This window comes from Hyperoodon ampullatus, assembly GCF_949752795.1.
Source record: "Hyperoodon ampullatus genome assembly, chromosome: 4".
Taxonomy (NCBI): Eukaryota; Metazoa; Chordata; class Mammalia; order Artiodactyla; family Ziphiidae; genus Hyperoodon; species Hyperoodon ampullatus.
This window is the reverse complement of record NC_136917.1, coordinates 63238888-63257114: the sequence shown is the minus strand read 5'-3', so window position 1 is coordinate 63257114 and position 18227 is coordinate 63238888. Positions and strand designations below refer to the sequence as shown.

The 18227-nt window shown below is 52.4% G+C and overlaps 1 protein-coding gene across 2 annotated transcripts in view; it reads left to right on the top strand.

Moving 5' to 3' along the window:
• Window positions 1–18227, top strand: part of JADE2 (jade family PHD finger 2) — a gene marked incomplete at its 5' end in the record, with an annotated part of 46806 nt that overhangs the window by 12085 nt on the left and 16494 nt on the right. For both annotated transcript variants that reach the window (XM_079702558.1, XM_079702559.1), the window contains 4 exons: window positions 10444–10601; window positions 14784–14944; window positions 15618–15829; window positions 17082–17249. In XM_079702558.1, the coding sequence (XP_079558684.1) occupies window positions 10444–10601; window positions 14784–14944; window positions 15618–15829; window positions 17082–17249 (699 nt within the window). The remainder of the gene's footprint in view (window positions 1–10443; window positions 10602–14783; window positions 14945–15617; window positions 15830–17081; window positions 17250–18227) is intronic.

Below are 18227 nucleotides of genomic sequence, written 5' to 3'. Positions count from 1 at the left end.
TTCTTTGGCAGTTGTCCAGGAGAGAAATGATGGTGGCTTAGAGCTGAGTGATGGCAGTAGAGTAAGAAACAGGACCTGGGACATTCTGGGGGTTGAGCCTAGAGTGACAAGATTTGCTGATGTAGGGATGAAGGGTGGAGTCCTCAGTCACCCAGTTAGGTCATCCACTCCTTACTATGCCCATTTCACACGCATCTGCCCTTTAAGCCTTCCTTACTTTGACCCTGTTTCTTGGGACAGGTAGAGGTCCTTATGGCCTCTGGAGCTGTGGAGAAGAGCTTTGGGGGTGGGTAGACAAATGGACATGCGATCCTGCCTCTGCAGCCCCTGAAAAATTGCATCCTAGAGCCTCATCGCTCCCTCTTAGGTCTTTAATGCATTGCACTGGGCACAGAAGAGACCCTTGGCACAAATGAGGCTGCCAAAGCATTGAGTACCCAAGAAGGGGGTTGCTTTTGAATCTGACCCTTAAGAGAGAGATTGTTCTGCAGCCCACAGAGTAGCCAGGCACTGGGCTAGACACTCCTTTTTTAACCCTCCTGTTATAATAAGGAAATTGAGGATCCTAAGGTTATACAGCCAAGATGTGAGGTTCTTGGGGCCAATCACGCCAAGGGCGGGAAGGCTTCCCGTTCTGGGGCAGAGCACTTGGCCCGGGGTGAGGGAGGATGTCTTTGTTCTGAGCCTGGCAACCTCCTCTCCCCTCCCTCACTGCAGGGGCCATCCTGGAGCTGCTATCATTAGCCAGTCCCTAGAGGGGGTCTTCCGAAGAACCTTGCATTTGAAAAAGGACTCTCCCCCCTCCTCCGGGAGCTGGCCTACCCTGGAACTCTCCTTTTGTGGGGTTGGGGGTGGGGACACCTTTGAGACCTGAAACCTCCCATTCCCATCCCCCAACCTAGTGTCCTCCCTTGGCCCTATAGGGGAGCGGTGGAGATGGAAGGAGGTATCTCCAGGAATGCAGTCAGGACTGGAATGAAAGCAGGGGGTGAGGTGGGCATGGGAGGATGCTGTTCTTGAGGCTCTTGGCACCTCCTGGTCTAGCCCTGCTCAGTGGGTGGAAGGCATGTGCTCATGTGCACTGGGAAGTAGGATGTAGAGTGTACTAGGGCCCTGGGAGTCCCTGGGACCACCCCTCCACCCCTCTACCCCCACCCCCATCTTGAGAGCTGCAGGGGCTCTCAATTACTACTAGGGTTAGATTAGCAAAACAATAGCCATCTTTTGTGCTTTCCTGGCCCTGGAAGGCAGGAATTGTTCTGCCTGTTTTGGAGCTGAGGAACCTGCCTCTCAGAATCCCACCTGCCCCCTGCTTTCAGGGGCTATTCAGATTGGAGAAAAGAGGGGAAATTCTGGGGAGGCCCTGGGGCTGGCTTAATCCCTTCCCCTGACTCCCACTTCAAGCCCCAGTGGGAGGAAGGGCCTCCTCTCAAGGCGAAGATCCCTGGGGCAATGCTGCCATCTACACCGGGGGTAGGCAGGCAGGCTGGGGGGAAACAGGTGTCAAGCAGAGGCTGAGGGGAAAGGGTGATTTGCATGGGGCTGAGAATTCCCCTGCCTCTTGGGTTTTCCAGCGCAGGGCCTTTGAACCTTTCCCCACCTAAAAATAGAGTCAAACCATTGCAAGGGTGTTGATCCCCAGCCCTGCTGGGGACGGGCCATGCACAGCCCTGGGTTCAAACCCAGGAGCCTCTGCAGGGGGCTCCGAAGCCTGACTGGAGACACCCACCCCCTCAAGTCTTAGGCTCCAGGAGAGCTGAGGAAGTCTTCCCCGCCTTGAACTGTCGCCAAGGACAGGCTTTTCCTCCCACAGCAGGCTGGAGAGCAGCCTGCGAGGTTTCCCTCGTCCCCTAAGTGAGGAGGCTGAGCCATAGCCGGCATAAATTCCAAGTTATCGTGGGGCAGAGAGGAAACTATCAATGAAAGCTTCCAAATTATTTGGCTCATGAGAAGGCGGAGATGAAAGCGAGGATTTGGCGGCAGATAACGTTTGCAGTAAATCTCTTCACTGGGCTGTCCCTTCTCTTTCTGTGCATGGGCTGGAGAGAAAGGCCTTTATAATCTGCTGGAGCTGGGGGCCGAGGGCTATGGACACCTGGTGAAAGGGCATCTGGAGTCCCTTCTGCTCAGTCCCCAGAGTAAGAAGCCGGTGGGGTCGTTTTCAGGCTGCTCACACGGTCTGCTCCCAGTGTGGCCCAAGTTCCCAGCCTCAGTGCTTGCAAGTTGATGTGTGTGGTGCAGGAGTCCCTTCCTGGTGGCTGCAGAGCCACGGGGCCCATGGCTTACTTCGTCTCCGCATCTGTGAAGGTGGACAGTGATGGGTGGAGATTTGAGGATTAGGAGTATTTAGCATAGCAGCAGGGCTGGCACATAGAGAAGCCACCAGCTATGGAAGGAGCTGGCGTTGGGTTTAGGCGACACTGGCAGGGCTGCCCCTGGAATGACCTGTGCACTGTGAGGGTGCAGATCAAGGAGCGCGCTATACACCAGAGGGAGGTGCCCCCAGGCTGGAACAAAGTGATCTGACCAGGAGTCAGGACCCTGGACAGGGCCAAAGCCTTGAGGCCCAGCTTCCCTTCTGGCCCTTAACCAGTGGGTGGCCTCCCTCATCCTGAGTGAAAGGGGACTGCAGGCCTCAGTACTGGGGGCTGAAAGAACAAGCCCTGGGATTCCTGGGAGGCTGGGTTAGGGTTTTTGGTGGAAGTATACTAAGTCTGAAGTTGGCCCCAGGATCCCTTTTGGCAGTGGAGGGGAAAGGTGGGGCTGACCCCAAGAACACAGGCTGCTGCCTTCCTCTGCTCTGCCTGCCAGCAGGATCCCAACAAAGCTGAGATCTGTCCCTTGGGGCTTAAGTCGGCCAGCCTAGTCCTGAAGGAGAGGAAGGGATTAGCCTGGTTGGGGAGGTGATATTAGTACATAAACCGTGCTGAGGCCTTGGGTTTCTGGCCTGGCCTGTCTCACCAAATAGCATGAACATAACTTAGTGGGTCATATCTGTGAGAGCCTTATAGAGATCACAGACCAGAGATTATTTTTTTAAATACCAATATCAGACCCCCATCCCTTATCATTCCCAAGAATTCTGACTTAAATGTTCTGGAGTAGGGCCCCAGGTACCTGTACTTTTTAAAAGCCCTCCTGCTGGAAGCCAGGCTTAAGAACTACTGCCATAGGGTAGGAATAAAGATGCAGACGTAGAGAACGGACTTGAGGACACAGCGGGGCAAGGGGAAGCTGGGACGAAGTGAGAGAGTAGCACTGACATATATACACTACCAAATGTAAAATGGATGGCTACTGGGAAGCAGCCGCATAACACAGGGAGATCAGCTCGGTGCTTTGTGACCACCTAGAGGGGTGGGATAAGAAGGGTGGGAGGGAGGCTCAAGAGGGAGGGGATATGGGGATATATGTATATGTATAGCTAATTCACTTTGTTATACAGCAGAAACTGACACAACATTGTAAAGCAATTATACTCCAATAAAGATGTTAAAAAAAAAAAAAGAACTACTGCCATAGACCTTTTCCTCTGATCTGCTAAGACAGTAGTTTCTGGCTTGGTCCTCCCTGGAAGTTGAGGGAGGAAGGGAAGGCCTTCCAGCCTGGGTCCGTGACCTAAACAAAGGCTGGGAGTGTAGGTGGGAGCACCCCGCAGCTCACCCCTTCTCCCAAAGCAGCCAGGGGACTGACAGGTTTCTGCCAAGCCCTCCGCCTGGCATAGGTGGGAAGGGCAGTTTGAGAAGAGACCCGGAGGCCATCCTGTGGTTTGGAGGCTGCTGTGTGAAGCTGTATCTTCCTCAGGCCTGGGGCCAAGAGGCAGATGGAGGGGCAGTCGGAGAAGTGAGGGTTTCCCCTAGGCAGGCTGTCTTGAGGTAGAAAGCTGAAAGCTGTGTTTTCAGGAAGTCAGAGTCCCCAGAAGTCAGCCAGTGGGCAGGGACATAGGTCTTTAGGACCCTAGAACTAGTGATAGTGATTAAACTCAGCAGACACTTGAGAGCACCTACTAGGCCCAGCCTAGTGCTAGGGGCACAGAAAATGCAGGCCCTATCCCTGGGGAGCTTGTCCTCTGACTGTTAGCAGGATGCAGGTGCTATACAGGAAAGTGTCCGTTATGAGAGGCGCAGCCGCTTTGCCACTAAGGAGCTCTGTGACCTTAGGCAAGTAATAGCTTCACTCTGAGCCTCAGGGTCATCATCTATAGAGCCCTGCCCTGCAGTTACTGTTCTGTAGATATGACTGTCCTGTCCTGAGGCCTGTGGAGCCTGAGGGTGGGGGAGATCCCACAGGTGAGTGGAAGTGAAGCTGGCCTCCCTGGGATGGAAGCCTGAGTAGTCCCAGAACAGGGTGGGCAGGAGCTGGCCTCCTTTTTAGGCCCTGGTGACAAACTGTATATACCCCTAGATGAGAGAATGGGGCTTCTCTGCAGGTCCACAGCGGCCCTTCACCAGTGCTCAGCCTTTCACCCCTGAGACAGGGCCCAGGAGAAGGAGGTGACCCTGTGAACAAACAGCCTCTGCCACCAGTGGATTGTCTTCCTGACCCAGGGTCTGTGAAAGTTCCTCTATAAGGATGGCCTTCCCTAGGAAAGGCAGCGAGTGGAGGGTGAGAATGCAGTATATCTGCTTGACCCATTGCTTTTGAAAATGGACCCCTTCCTCCCTGGGTGAAGGCAAGGGTGACCAGATTGTGCTGGGGTGCAAAGCCACAGGATAAATTAAGATGCATTCTTGGAGGAGCCAGAGGTGTTACCGAAATGTTTGAAATAACATATTTTATATTAAAACAATGATGGCGTATGTTGTAGCAAAATGCTCCCAAACTTGAGAAGTAAAACAGGAGGCTCCAAAAAAAAAAAAGTTTTTTGCTTGCCCCTGTGGTTTTGAGCGGTGTTTCTAGCCAACAGTTCCTCTGCTACCCTGGGAAGCAGGCAGACAGTGAGGGGAACCCTTCCGCTGGGCTAAGCGCCTGCTCTCTGAGCCTCCCACTGCCTTCCTCTGGGGTGGGAGGCAGAATCCACTTCTCGTATAGTTGGAAACATTGCTGCTCCCGCCAACTGGAAAGGCCTCCTGGCCTCTGGGACTTGTCTTGCAAAAGAAATGTGTGTAATAAATTCTCTTTAAGAGCAGGAAGTGCTGTTATCCTTGTGAAAGAGAAAGAGATGTTGAGTGTGTGTATGTGTGTGTGTGTGTGTGTGTGTAAATGTCTGACCAAATTAGCCTAGTGGTAGCTTGAATGGGACTGGGAGGCTATTTCCAGAGCCCTTCTCTGGTGTTTTAGGCCTAATTTTAAGTATCTATGTATGCTCTTGGCTGAGATACTCTTTATCAGTTTCCAGCCCAAGAAAGAGATTTTTTTAAAAGAAGAAATAGCTGACTGGTTTGCAGGCAGCATTACTTTGGTTAAAGGACAGTGCAGACCTTAGGCAAGTGGTTTAACCTCTCTGAGTCTTGGTCTCCACATCTGTAAAGTGGGAGTAATGTGAATTGGGTGAGATTGTATATATATAGCGTTTAACACAGCACCTGGCATACTATAACAGGGCCATCACTTTTCACTATTAGCTGTTCTTTCTAATGAGATGAGGTGCTCAGAAAAAAACTGATTTCAAATGAGGTACCGGTAGTAATTTTACTTGGCTCTCTCAGAACAGACTGTCAAACATCCTTTGGGAGATTAGAGGGAGGGGGCACTCCTAGCTTTGCATTGGGACTTTTGATGTGGACAGAGTCAAGGAGAGGCAGTCCTGGCCAAAACCATTTTCATTGGCTTTGGAACAGTGACCAAGACCAGCTCCTGAGTTCCACCTGGAAGAATGCTTTGGGCCAGCCCTCTGTCTGTACTCTCCCTGCTAGGAGGACAGGACAGGAAGTTTCAGAGTTTAGTCATACTTCAGACCAATCCTGGCGTTCATTCATTTACTCACTCACTTGTTCCACAAGCATTTCTTGAGTACCTGCTATGTGCCAGGCACTGTGCCACAAACAGGCACAATGATAAGCACGACACATGCAGTCTCTGCCTCTCTCAGCTTGACTATTAGAGGAGATGGACATTAAACAAATAATTACACAAATAATCATATTCTGTAATATGATAAGTGTTGGAGCTTTTCCTTAAGTGACTGAACTTCCCCTTGTGCCTCTTGGTCTGAAATACACTATGATATAATACTTCACCCTTGAGAAAAGGAAGCAGAAACTAAGGTCCCAGGATGAATTGTTCAAATAACATTCATAAATCTTGTGATCATATACAGAAACTCTTAGCATAGCAGAGTGAAAGTTGCCTGTTGTCATTGTTTTTATTTGCTTTTGGACATCATGTCAGACTCCAGACATGACATGCTTTCTGGCATAGCCCGTTTTTGGTTCTTCTGGGGAAATAGGTACAGAAAGCTCGATAGACTTTTCAATGCTTGTGGTCTTCAGTCTTGGGAAAAGGAACTAGAGGGCAAGCCACATGCAGTTTCCCCGCATCTGGGCAGAGCAGGGTCTTCAGCTCCCTTCAGAGCTGCGTTGGCACCTCTGGCACTCACATTGGTTACTAGATTAGAGTTTTAGACCTTTAAACATTCTTCATACTGTTTGAAGAAGCTACAATTAACATCTCCCAAGCAGCTCAGCAGAACTTGGTTGCTAGGCAGCAGACCTTTAAAGACAATTTGTCAATTTCTGCCAAAAGAGAAAAATAGTAAACATTCACATTCTTAGAAAATTGCTTGTTTTCCAGCTTCCAACTTCCTTGCCATGGCAAGGCCTCCAGTTCATCAGTGTCCATTTTATTCCTTATTTAGTTTTCATAAATAATTCAGAGGCATTTTAGGAGAATAATCGAGCCTTTTTTTAAGCCTAACCTTTGGCAGTTCAAAACAGAAAGATGTTTGGGTTGCTGTATTTGTGGACAGGTTTCATATGAATGTACAGGGGTTCCTTTGGAAGGTACAGAGTACTGAGCTGTAGCCTTGGGCGGCTACCCAGAAAGGTGGTAGCAGATCCATGGGAGGCTCTTGAGTAGTTTACCCTTAGTTAGCACCTAGCATGTGTCAGGCCCTGCGTGCACTGCTGCAGCAAGAGACGAGGAGATTCCAGTACAGGGGCTGTGGAAGTTCAGAGGAGCCCAGAACTCAGCCTGGCATCAGGGAAGGCTTCCCAGAGCAGATGTGGGCTGGACTAATACCCTAAGCGTGAAACAGGCTGCTCCCACTTTGGCAGGGAGAAGAGTGTCCCAGCAGGGTCCTCTCATGTGCCAAGGGTGAAGAGTACTTGGGAGGGAGACTACCTGTGCATCCTTGTGGCCGTGGGGCCCGGTAGACTCTGCAGCTCAGCCTGAGGGCAGTGGGAAGACAGTAGAAAGCTACTGGAGAACTTGGAACTTGCGAAGGTCACTGTCTGATTTGCATATTCCAGCCCTTGGGGAAACCACTTGATTTGGCTTAGGGTTAACTCAAGGGCATTGGCAATGAGCAGGTGGCCAAGAGGGGCTGGGGCTGTGCAGGGGTGCTGAATGGCTCCGGTGTTGTCTATCTGGGTTCCTTTGCCACTTCCAACATGAAGGACCTTGTGTAGGTTATTAAACTAACCTGAGTCCCGGGTTTCTCAACTGGAAAATAGGGATGATGGTAGCACCCACCTCACAGAGTTGGTATAGGGACTAATAATTCAAGAACAGCCATTAGACTGGTGCTGGGCACACAGTGCTCTTTAAGTGTTGACTGGTACCATTAAGGTAGTGCTGCCCTTCCTGTGCTTCCATCAGTCCTCTGCCCAAAAGGGCCACTGGTGTCCAGTCTGCCCCCTGCTGCCTGAGTGACCGCAGATGAAACTTGCAACTCTCTTGGGACTGGACTCTTTTTCTCTCTCTCTCTCTCTCTCTCTCTCTCTCTCTCTCTCTCTCTCCTGAATCTCCCTGACTGAATTGAGCACGGGATCCCTTCCAGCTCTTGAGTTCTCAATGCCAAGCCTGTTCCTAGGTCAGGGCCACCTCTCCCCCCGCTGGTGTGGCTTGGCGCTCTGTCTGTGCCTTACAGACTAGGGCTGCCTCTTGCTCCCTTCAGTCCACATGCTTGGGTTATTTCAGCTCTGGATATATCCATGATGTGTATCACCTGTTCATGGGGGTTCAAAAAGCATTGCCAAGGAGCCAGCTGGGGGCCCTGAAGGGCCCTTTTATTCATTCATTCATTTAATCATCACTCAGTCACTATTTATTGAGCACCTACTATGTGCCAGTCACTCTGCCAGGCATTGAGAATGTTGCAGAGAATAGGACAGGTGTGGCAAGAGAGATGACAAGAAGCAAGCAACATGCATACACCAGTTAATTTTCAGGAGTATAAGTACTGAGACATGAGGTAGAATGATGGGCTGGAAAGTGGCTCTGTGTCGGGTGGTTGGCGGCCCTGAGTCAGGGTGATCAGGGTGATCCCTCAGAGGTGACATTTAAACTACAGCCCAGGATCAGGGAACAGCAAGAGCTTTCAAACTCACCTGTGCCTTTTTGGAGGGGCACACAGTGACACTTGGCTCTTGAATGGTTGATTTCCGGTGCAAGATGACAGGCTTTCACTGTTGGGCGGTTCCTTTTGGCATCAGAGCAACAGGGCATTAGATGTCGTACCACGTGGCTTGCCAGGGTTGGGAGAACTTTGAGACAGTCACCAGTCCACTGTGGGTTCAGTTTACCCCCACCAGGTCCTATACTGGGCCCCAGAGGGAAATAACCCAGCCCCAGCCAGCAAAGGGAGGTGCCGAAGGATACCACAGAAGCACCCAGTACCTGGGTTTGTGTTCTTCTATCAGCCGTCTTGCTACTTGCTAATAAGATATGCAAATTATCAGGGCTGTGAAATCTTTGCACATTCCATCTTCTGTTTAATTAGCATTTAATCGTAATCTCATTTTAATTTTTTCACACTGGCACCCTAATTAAATGTTAGGGTGTTAGTCTTAACAATTAAATTGTATTGGCAAATAGAGTCTTCAAGAAACTTGACCTTTTGCAAGCCAGAGCCCTCTCTAGCTAGATGCAGACATTAATTAGTTTTCTGCAAGATGCTGCCTTGAGCCCCCTTGGTGCCCCCATTTCAGTTGTTTCCTTGTGGTTACAGCCCTAGATTCAAGTGAGACACACAGCCAGCGGGTGGGGCCTCCTGCAGGCAGAGATTACCACTGAATGGCTTGTCACGAGCCTCTGGAAGGCCAGTGGATGCTGATTCTTCCGGGGAGGGGAGTGGGCTTGGAGCTGGGTCTGAGGCCTGGAGGACTCCTTGAAGTGGTTTCTCTTCTCTCCACAATGTGAACTCTCCTTTAACTTGTGATTCTCATGTGATGATCACTGGGAAAGTTGGTACCAAAGCAAGTCACACAGTGTCCGGTGCCGCCACCAGGTCCTACAGCAGCCCTCTGTGGAGGACCCAGTGAGGCCGAGCAGCCAGGGCAGGTGAGGCACTGCCACTGCCACTGAGGCTTGCCTTGGAGGTTGCTCTGGGGTGGGGGCAACAGACAGAATGTGGGAAGAGCTGTTTCCCCCCGAGTGAACAGGTGCTCAAAAGAAAACCAAAGCATGAGGGTGCGTCCACTCACGGCCTAGCCCTGAGGGAATTTGGATGGGCTTGATTGAGAAGGAATTCAACACACTCCTCCTACCCCATCACAAACAGAGAATGGTACTTCAGAGCTCCCACCGAGCAGGGCTCATGGTATACTTATTTTTGTTTTGTTTTTTAATTTTTATTGGAGTAGAACCGACTTACAATGTTATGTCAGTTTCAGGCGTACAGCAAAGTGAACCAGTTATACATAGACATATATCCACTCTTCTTTAGGTTTTTTTCCCATAGAGGCCATCACGATATCCTTGTTCTTGAGAGACCATGGAGACGCTGACCCATGAGAGGCTGTTCTCTGGGCTGCCCCAAACCCTGGGCTCTCCCTCAGCTATCTGCATGAGGCCCTGGCACGTAGTTGCCCGGACTCTTTGACGCTTGTGACTGTGGTAGCAACAGCAAACATAACTCTGAATCTTCAGCAGAAATTTCTGAACAGTCACTTCACGGCAGTATTGCATTCACAGAAGCCTTTCTGCCGTCTGATTTTTCCTCACTGTTTTTGCTTTCCTCGGCAAGTCTCTCCTCTTCTCTCTGAGGTCCACTACTGTCCAGCACTCAAATTCTGTCCTGGAGCAGGTCAGAGCACATAAATTCAGTCCAACACATTTATTGAAGATCTTCTGTGTGCAAAGCACTGTGCTGGGTTCAGAGAAGATGCATTCTTGTACTTATTGCTTTTGTCCTTATGTACATTTTGTATATGCTTTTGTACATTCTTGTACTTATTTTTGAGTGAGTGGGCTTTCTGCATTTGCCTTTTCCTGCCCTGGCCTGTGAAGCAGATCACACTGAGGCAATCTGAAGCCATTCTCTCTCCACCTTTGCTCCCACAGGTTTTCCGGACAGACTTGATCACAGCCATGAAGATTCCAGACTCATACCAGCTCAGCCCGGATGACTACTATATCCTGGCAGACCCATGGCGACAGGAATGGGAGAAAGGTGTGCAGGTGCCCGCCGGGGCAGAGGCCATTCCAGAGCCCGTGGTGAGGTGAGCCGGGAAGCCCAGGCCAGGGGGGCCATAGGCAGGGGATGAAGGGGAGGCTAGGACCAGTCAAGGGATTCCTTTCTACTGTGTCTCTATTCTTAGATTCTTTTGCCCTAAAAAACATTGCAGTGTTCCAGAAATACTGCAGGCCAAGAGTTTGAGCTTGGGCTCAGCTCTGGAGCCAGACAGCCTGGGTTCAAATTGCCAGTCATATTCAGTGCGACCTTGGGCCAGAAATGTCATCTCCCTGGGTGTCAGTTTCCTTACGCGTAAAATGGGAGTGATAACAATAGCACCTGCCCCATGCAGTGGTCGAGATGATGTAGAGAAACGATGCATGGAAGGTCCTGGACACAGGACCTGGCACACGTGAGCACTCAGTGAAAACTGGCCATGGATTAGCTTGATGTCGATCCAAACTGGGTCCCACCAGAGGATCTTCTCAGGGAAATCTCCAGGCTTTTAACTACTCCTTAAGATAGGGAGAAGCCATGCTCTTGACTTCTTCAACCTTTTTAAGGAGTTCTTAGCAGGAGGGAATCCAGTGCCTGGCACACACATCAGATGTTCACGAAGCAGTTGCTATGACCAGACTCTGAGGAGGCCCTCCTGCCAGGGCTGGGCCAGGGTTGGGTCAGGGATGAGTCCTCTTTGGGCTTTGGTGCCTTCTGCTCTTGTAGGTCAGAGAGACTCCTGGTGCTCTTGTCAGGAGGTGGCCTTGTGGCCGTAAGCCTTGCATTCAGTGACAGAGTTCAGCCAAGTGCTTCTTTCTGCACCCTGGGAAACCCTCCAAGTCATGTCTTGAGACACAGGGGCCTACTGTCCTGGCCTCCTCTGCCCACCAGCTTGCCTGGGCTGGGCAGCTTGTGTTATTGGCAGTTCATTCCCGGCCTTGGCAGCCCTGTGGCTCTCACTTAGGCCCATTTTGACCAGGCCTGGGGCAAAGATCTCAGCTGTCACCTCCCTTGACATTGGCACTGTTGCTTCCTGGCAGCCACACCTATGACTGGCTCACAGACACCCAATGCCTGCCTGATGCCAGGCCTATGCTGGGCATGGGATTACAGAGGCGAAGCAGACTCTAAGCCTCACTCGGTGCTCAGTGAGGATTGGGTGTTGGGCAGTGCTCAGCCTCCTGGGCTCCCAAGGGCTGAATGCCTACCAGCTCTTGTCTTCAGCCCTCTGAGAATCAGGGAAGCTCCAGGCCTCTCTGGACGGGAGTGTATGTGGGATTTAGAGAAAGAATTTATTCTCCACATCCTCTGCCCAGGGCCAAAAACGTGGGTCAGCCTCCTAGAGCCAGTTTCGCACCCTCACCTCTGCAGACTGAAGGACTGTTACTGACCTCTTTGAACCTGTTTCCTTCTCTGTAAAATGGGTCTAAAAACAGTACATGCCTGATACTGTGGTGGTGAGGATTAAATGAGAATTCACGTGCCAAGGGCCCAGGATAATGAGGCAGAGGGGTGGGCCACCAGCTGGGCAGAGAGGAGTGAGTCCTGATTAGGCTCAGCCCAGCAGTCTATCCTCTGTCCTTGATGTCAATGTCAGGTGGTTCCAGAAACATCTGCCAGCCTGGGTAATTACTTGCAGATGCCTCCACACCAGTAGCTTGGCTTCAGTTGGTGTTGTACCTGTTGACATCAAGACGAGAGCATGTGTTCAGACAGCTCTGGCTCTACTAGGTACATTCCCCGCATACACATGGCTGCTCTAGGCTGACAGGAGCCAGGCACTCCTGGACTATCCATACTCTTTGGAGAGGATAGACTGGAGGGGGAGGGATGCTCTCATGGAGATATCTCTATGCCCCATCTTTCCCTGTCTCCCTCCAGCCTGGTCCCTGCATCTTCTGGGGTGCCTTCCACTGCACAGCCCTCATCTGGAAGCCAGCATGGCAGCCATCATGCTCAGAATCGTTATAGGAACTCTGTTCCTGAGAACTTGCTATGCTGAGCCTGTTACACTCATCTTCTCATTTAATTATCATATTGGCCCTCTAAAGGGCATATTGCTGTCCCCATTCTATAGATGAGGAAGTCAGGAAATTCTGGGGAATTCCCTGCCTGACCGCCGCCAGGGCTTTGTGGGCTGGGCCGGGAAAACACAGGCCACGGGAACAAGCCCTGGGTTGCCCCTGTGTGGCCCAAAGAGAGTCTTATGCCCTGATCACCCTGGCTTGCTGACTCTGCCCTCCCCTGCTGCTACGCTGGCTCCCTCCATCCCTCTCTCCTTGCCCAGGCCTCCCTGGCCCTTGAGCAGGTCTGCGCACCTCATGGTCTGAAACTTCTCTGGTTAATGAGAACCTCTCACTCTCAGATCATGAATTGAGGGAGGGCCTACACTGCTCCCTCGGTGTGGCCAAAAGACTCAGCTCAGGGCAAAACCATCCTCTGGTGTCTGTCTGGTCTCCTGGAGTAGAGAGCCCTCCCCTTTTCCAGATCCCAGCCCAGCCATCCACCTCCTCCCAGCTGACCTCAGTCTTACTGGCTGCAGCTGAGACTGAGGCCTTGGCCTAGGGTAAGGTCTGTCCACCCTTGATAGGAGTGTTTCCTCCACAGTCAGAGACAGAAGAGGCCAAACAGATGAAGATGAGAGCCCCAGGAAGTACAGGAAATGCCTTTTTTGTTGTGAGCCCTTTAACCTCAGCTTCCCAGAGAAAGGAATGTGATCTTGGCCCCAAGAGGTCTGGCCAGGTGGCAGCTGACTGAGCACACAAGTGTGGGTAGTTATGCCAGTAGGTGGTGGGCATTCGGGCAAGAGTTATCCAAAACCCCAGCTAAGCATATGCTGGGGGCACAAACAAAGCAGGGTCATGGCAAAATTACGGTGTTTTTCAAAGAATATGTTAATTTAAATAAGAGCCTCATGAGGAAAGGCAGAATTTTGTAGGACCAAGAGTACTAATATTCCTTCTATTTGAAATGATCTGGGGGGCAGTGGGCATCCCGTCATTATCTTTGCCTAAGACCTTCCTTAATCTGGGCATCTTGTGTGGGAAAAGGTGGTGCCAGGCCCTTTCCCTTTCTCCTTGTCTCCCTCAATCTCCTCTGGGCCTCCCTCCTGCCTGGAGGCCATTCTGCCTCCCTGTCTCCTTCATCCTTCCTGCCCCCCTTGCTGACACCGGGGCATTTCCTGGCGCCCAGGAGCCCTCCCCACAGCTGAGCCACGTCTGTGCATCCAGAGCCCTGCCTTCTCCTCCCCAGTCGGCGCTGAGTCACAGCCCCTGGCAGCCCTGCCTTCGACCCCAGGAGGCCTCTCGGGCAAGTAAGGGGCCTCTCAGCCCTGGCAGGGCTGGCCAGATGGAGGCCAGGCTCCGCAGCAATAACCATGGCAACTGGTAGGGGGTGGGAAGAGCTGGCATTCTGAACTGGCATCAGGAACCGAGGGGCAGCACACAGCTGATCCAAGAGAGGAAGCTGTGCTCTCCCAAGGCAAAACACCCTCATATTCCATTTCAGAAGAAGCAAAGTGTATATCTTAAAATACATACTCACACACATATAGTGCTTACTACATGCCAGGCACAGTTCTAAGAGCTCTACATGTATTCATCCATTTAATCCTCATGCCAACTGTAGAAGGTAGGCGCTGTTATCATTAGCCCATTTTCTGGGGCACAGAGAAGTTAAGTGGCTTACCCAGAGTCACACGTTAAGTGGTGGAGCTGGGCTTGGAGACCTCACCCTGCAGTCAGGGCACTTCCAAGCTACCTCAGAGGCAGAGCCATGGCCTGCGGGTGGGCTGACCTGGAGTGTGACCCTGAGACTGTAGCAGGTACATCCTCTTCACCCCAGAGGAGCCCTGGCCTCAGTGCCCCTGAGGTTATTGGTGGAGGAGGGGCCAGAGCTTGTGAGGGCCTGGGAACAATCCCTGGCCTCTCCCCAGCTTTGAGGGGTATGCTGAAGGACCTGGAGGCCAGCTGGCTCTATCCCCCTGGTCCCAAAGTGGCTGGCACTGGACATTGCCCAGGACAGCACTTGGAATGCCTCCTACAGCCTCTGCAGGGTGGGCAGGTGGGAGGAGGGAATGGAAGGAGGTGGGCCCTGCTCGGCATCAAAGTCTCACACCTCACTTGCCCACTAGCTCCTCAGCCAGTCTGGCCAACGTACTAAAGGCCCCCAGACCCAGCAAGAGTAGCAGGCTGAGGGCACCCTCCCCTCACACCTTCTCTTGATTTCCTAGGATTCTTCCACCATTGGAAGGCCCCCCTACCCAGGTGTCCCCTAGCGGCTCCGAACTTGGTGAGGGCTCCCAGCCTGATTGGCCAGGGGGCAGCCGCTATGACCTGGACGAGATTGACGCCTACTGGCTGGAACTCATCAACTCGGAGCTCAGGGAGATGGGTAGGTGACCCGACAGCTGAGAATGGGGTGGGGGCAGGCCAAGGAGGGTTTTCTTCTGAACCCCAGCATCCTCACCCTCAGAAGGGCAGTGGCCATCACTGGGCTTTGGCACTACACAGGTCTGGGGGGAAAGTCCCTGCTGCATTACTGATTACTGTGCTTCAATTTCTGTAGCTCTCAGATGGAGGCAATAATAGCATGTCATTTACACAGTTTGGGGGAATATTGTAGTAAGTGTGACTGTTGCATGAAGATTGAGTGAGCGCCAGGAGTCTAGGATTACAAATGGGGCCAGGGTCAGTTGGTATGGGCCTTCTGGCTGGAGCCCACCATGTCCCAAGAAGGGCCAGCTCTGCCATATTCAGCCACCTTCCCAGGTCCCCCCATACACATAGCTCGAGCAGTGGGTTCCCCACGGAGCTGGCTGCATCCCAGAGACACTTCCATGGTATCTGTGTGTACACAAGCACGTGTGTGGTCACAAGCAGGGTCTGAGGTCACAACACCACACCAGGCCCCGGGGGCCTTTGAGGTTGCGTGGTCCAGCGCAGTCAGTTTTTGGACCGTGGAGCTGGGGTCCCAAGATAGTGCAACCGGTGAATGGGTGGAAACCCTCCTGTACATCTGCCCCAAGAGGCCAGGCTCCTGACACCCTGCCCTGCTGTCCTCACAGAGAGGCCAGAGCTGGATGAACTGACGCTCGAGCGCGTACTGGAGGAGCTGGAGACTCTGTGCCACCAGAACATGGCGCGGGCCATCGAGACGCAGGAGGGGCTGGGCATCGAGTATGATGAGGACGTCGTCTGTGACGTGTGCCGCTCTCCCGAGGGTGAAGATGGCAACGAGATGGTCTTCTGCGACAAATGCAACGTCTGCGTGCACCAGGTAGGCAGTCCCCATTGCCGTCACCATGCTGTGCGGGCAGGCCTCTGCCTGACCCGGTCACCCTGGCTGTAGGGGTGCAGCAGCACTGTGGGCACGGGCCCCTAGGAAGGAGGGCAAGGGAGTGGAAGGGAATGGCGCGAGTGCCCGTGGTGCCAGGGATACCCAGGGCCCCTCGGCTCAGCCCCCTCAGCCAGATTGGAGTAACGCCCATTGGATGGTCTTTCTGTCCTGTCCTGCCGGCCTCCCTCAGATTCTCCCCACTGAGCACCCTACCCCATCCTCACCATCCTGCACTTACAATGAGGCAGCACAGTGTAGTGATCCAGAGCAGAGCCTGGAGCCAGGCCACCTGGTTTCAAACCATGGCTCTGCCCTTTGCAAGCTATTTGATTTTGGGTAAGTTTCTTAATCTCTCTGAGCCTCTGTTTCCTCAAGTATAAATAAAAGTAAGTTGTTGTGAGGATTAAGTTCCTTACTATGAATCATTTGGTTAGAATGGTATAGTAGGAGTTGTTCGTGTTTGTTAACAGTATTGGTATTAAAAACCAGGTGCCGCCTGACTAGGCTCCCCTCTTGATCTTGGGCCCCAAGGCTATAGGTCTGGGGCATCTCTGGGCCTTGTTTGTAGAAGATGTAGAAGACATGACTGGAACCCAGTGGGCCCACTCTGGCCCTAACTTTGAGGCCCTCCCTTACCCACTTCTGCTGGAATAGCACCCAGGGAGCTTAAAAGGGCTTCACCTGGCTGGCAGGTTGGTAGGCAGTGCACCGCCCTCCTCATTCATCTATGTCCCTTATACCCAGCAGCTCTTAGGTCCATAAGCCCTAGGCATTACCAGAAGGGTGCCCAATCACAGATCCCTGTGAAAAAAGATGAAATCTCTGGGCCTTGTCCTCAGGCAGCTTACATACCCAAATTTGTATTCAATTTAAGGGAGTTCGTGGATGCCCCTGAAATCCATCACTGATTAGGAACCTCTGCTGAAGTGACTGTCCTCCCAGCAGAGGGCAGAGCTGAGCCCTTTCACAGAGGACTGTGAGATGGTGAAATTTCAGTGCACAACCCACGCAAAGACAATCCCTGGAGCCCTTGCATTATAGTCCCTTAGGAGATCTCTTTGGGTGAGATGAGTAGCAGTGTCACTCTGTAGCTCCTGGCTTGGGCTGGGGCTTGGACTGTTTGTAGCCGAATGCTGACCAGATGCAGATTGGCCAATGCCTCTGACCTGTGACCACCCTGCTCTTTCCCCAGGCATGCTACGGGATCCTCAAGGTGCCCACAGGCAGCTGGTTGTGCCGGACGTGTGCCCTGGGTGTCCAGCCGAAGTGCCTGCTCTGCCCCAAGCGAGGAGGAGCCTTGAAGCCCACTAGAAGTGGGACCAAGTGGGTGCACGTCAGCTGCGCTCTGTGGATTCCTGAGGTGGGCAGATGTGGGGCTGGGGCGGCCCTGGGGCACAGCCGTGGGGAAGTGGGTCTGAACAGAACTCAGAACCCCGACGGCAGAGCACTAGGAAAAGAAGGTGATGGGCCACGTTAAATGGCGGATCTCAGGTGTTGAGCCTGGGAAGAGCTCAGGCAGCAGCCCACAGGGAACTTTACCCATGGACCTAGGCAGAATTTGGGTGGCTGTTTCCATGGGAAAATGGGATTATGAGCCACTGGGGGATCCAGGTGGAGGTGTGAAAGCTGGACAGAAGTCAGGCAGCCGACTCCAGGGGAAAGCAGGTTGTGGGTCTACCCAAATCTAGGCGGTAGTCCCAACCAGTCAAGTGCTTTTTTAAAAATGAAAATAAGCCACGTGACCTAAAAGGAAATCAGGTGGGGAGCCTGATTAAAATTGGAGAGTAGGGCTGTGGCTGGAATGGGGGGATGCGCCCAGGTCTGAGTCTAGGGGGGGACCATGGACGATGGGCTGAGCCCACAGTGAATTAGCAGAGGCCCTGGGCTCCTGTTTTATTTGAAATGTGAAATGCTGACATTCGCTGGCGTTTCAGCCCCCTCCCTGCTGTGTGCCCTGACCCAGAATGAGGCCCCACTCCAATGCTGCCTGTGCCCGGAAGCAAGCCAGGTGGCCCTGTCAGCAGGTGGCCCCTCCCCTTCCTGGGCTCGCAGTCTGAAAGTCCTCGCTGGGACCCACATCACAGGTTTCTGTGATCATAGTGGTTATGTCAGCAATAGTCACTTGCTGCCACATCAGCATCTTGAAGTCTGGGACTACCTCTGAGTATACCTGGTCTGGGCACAGCAGGGACACAGAGGATCAACAAGGACCTACCATGGGGGCTCTTTGGTTCAGGATCTCTGGACAGGGGCCCTTTTTCCCTCCTCAGGCATGAGCAGTAGGAAGGCAAATGTACCCTGCCTCTGGGGCTGAGGAGTGGGCTGTGCCCAGGAGATG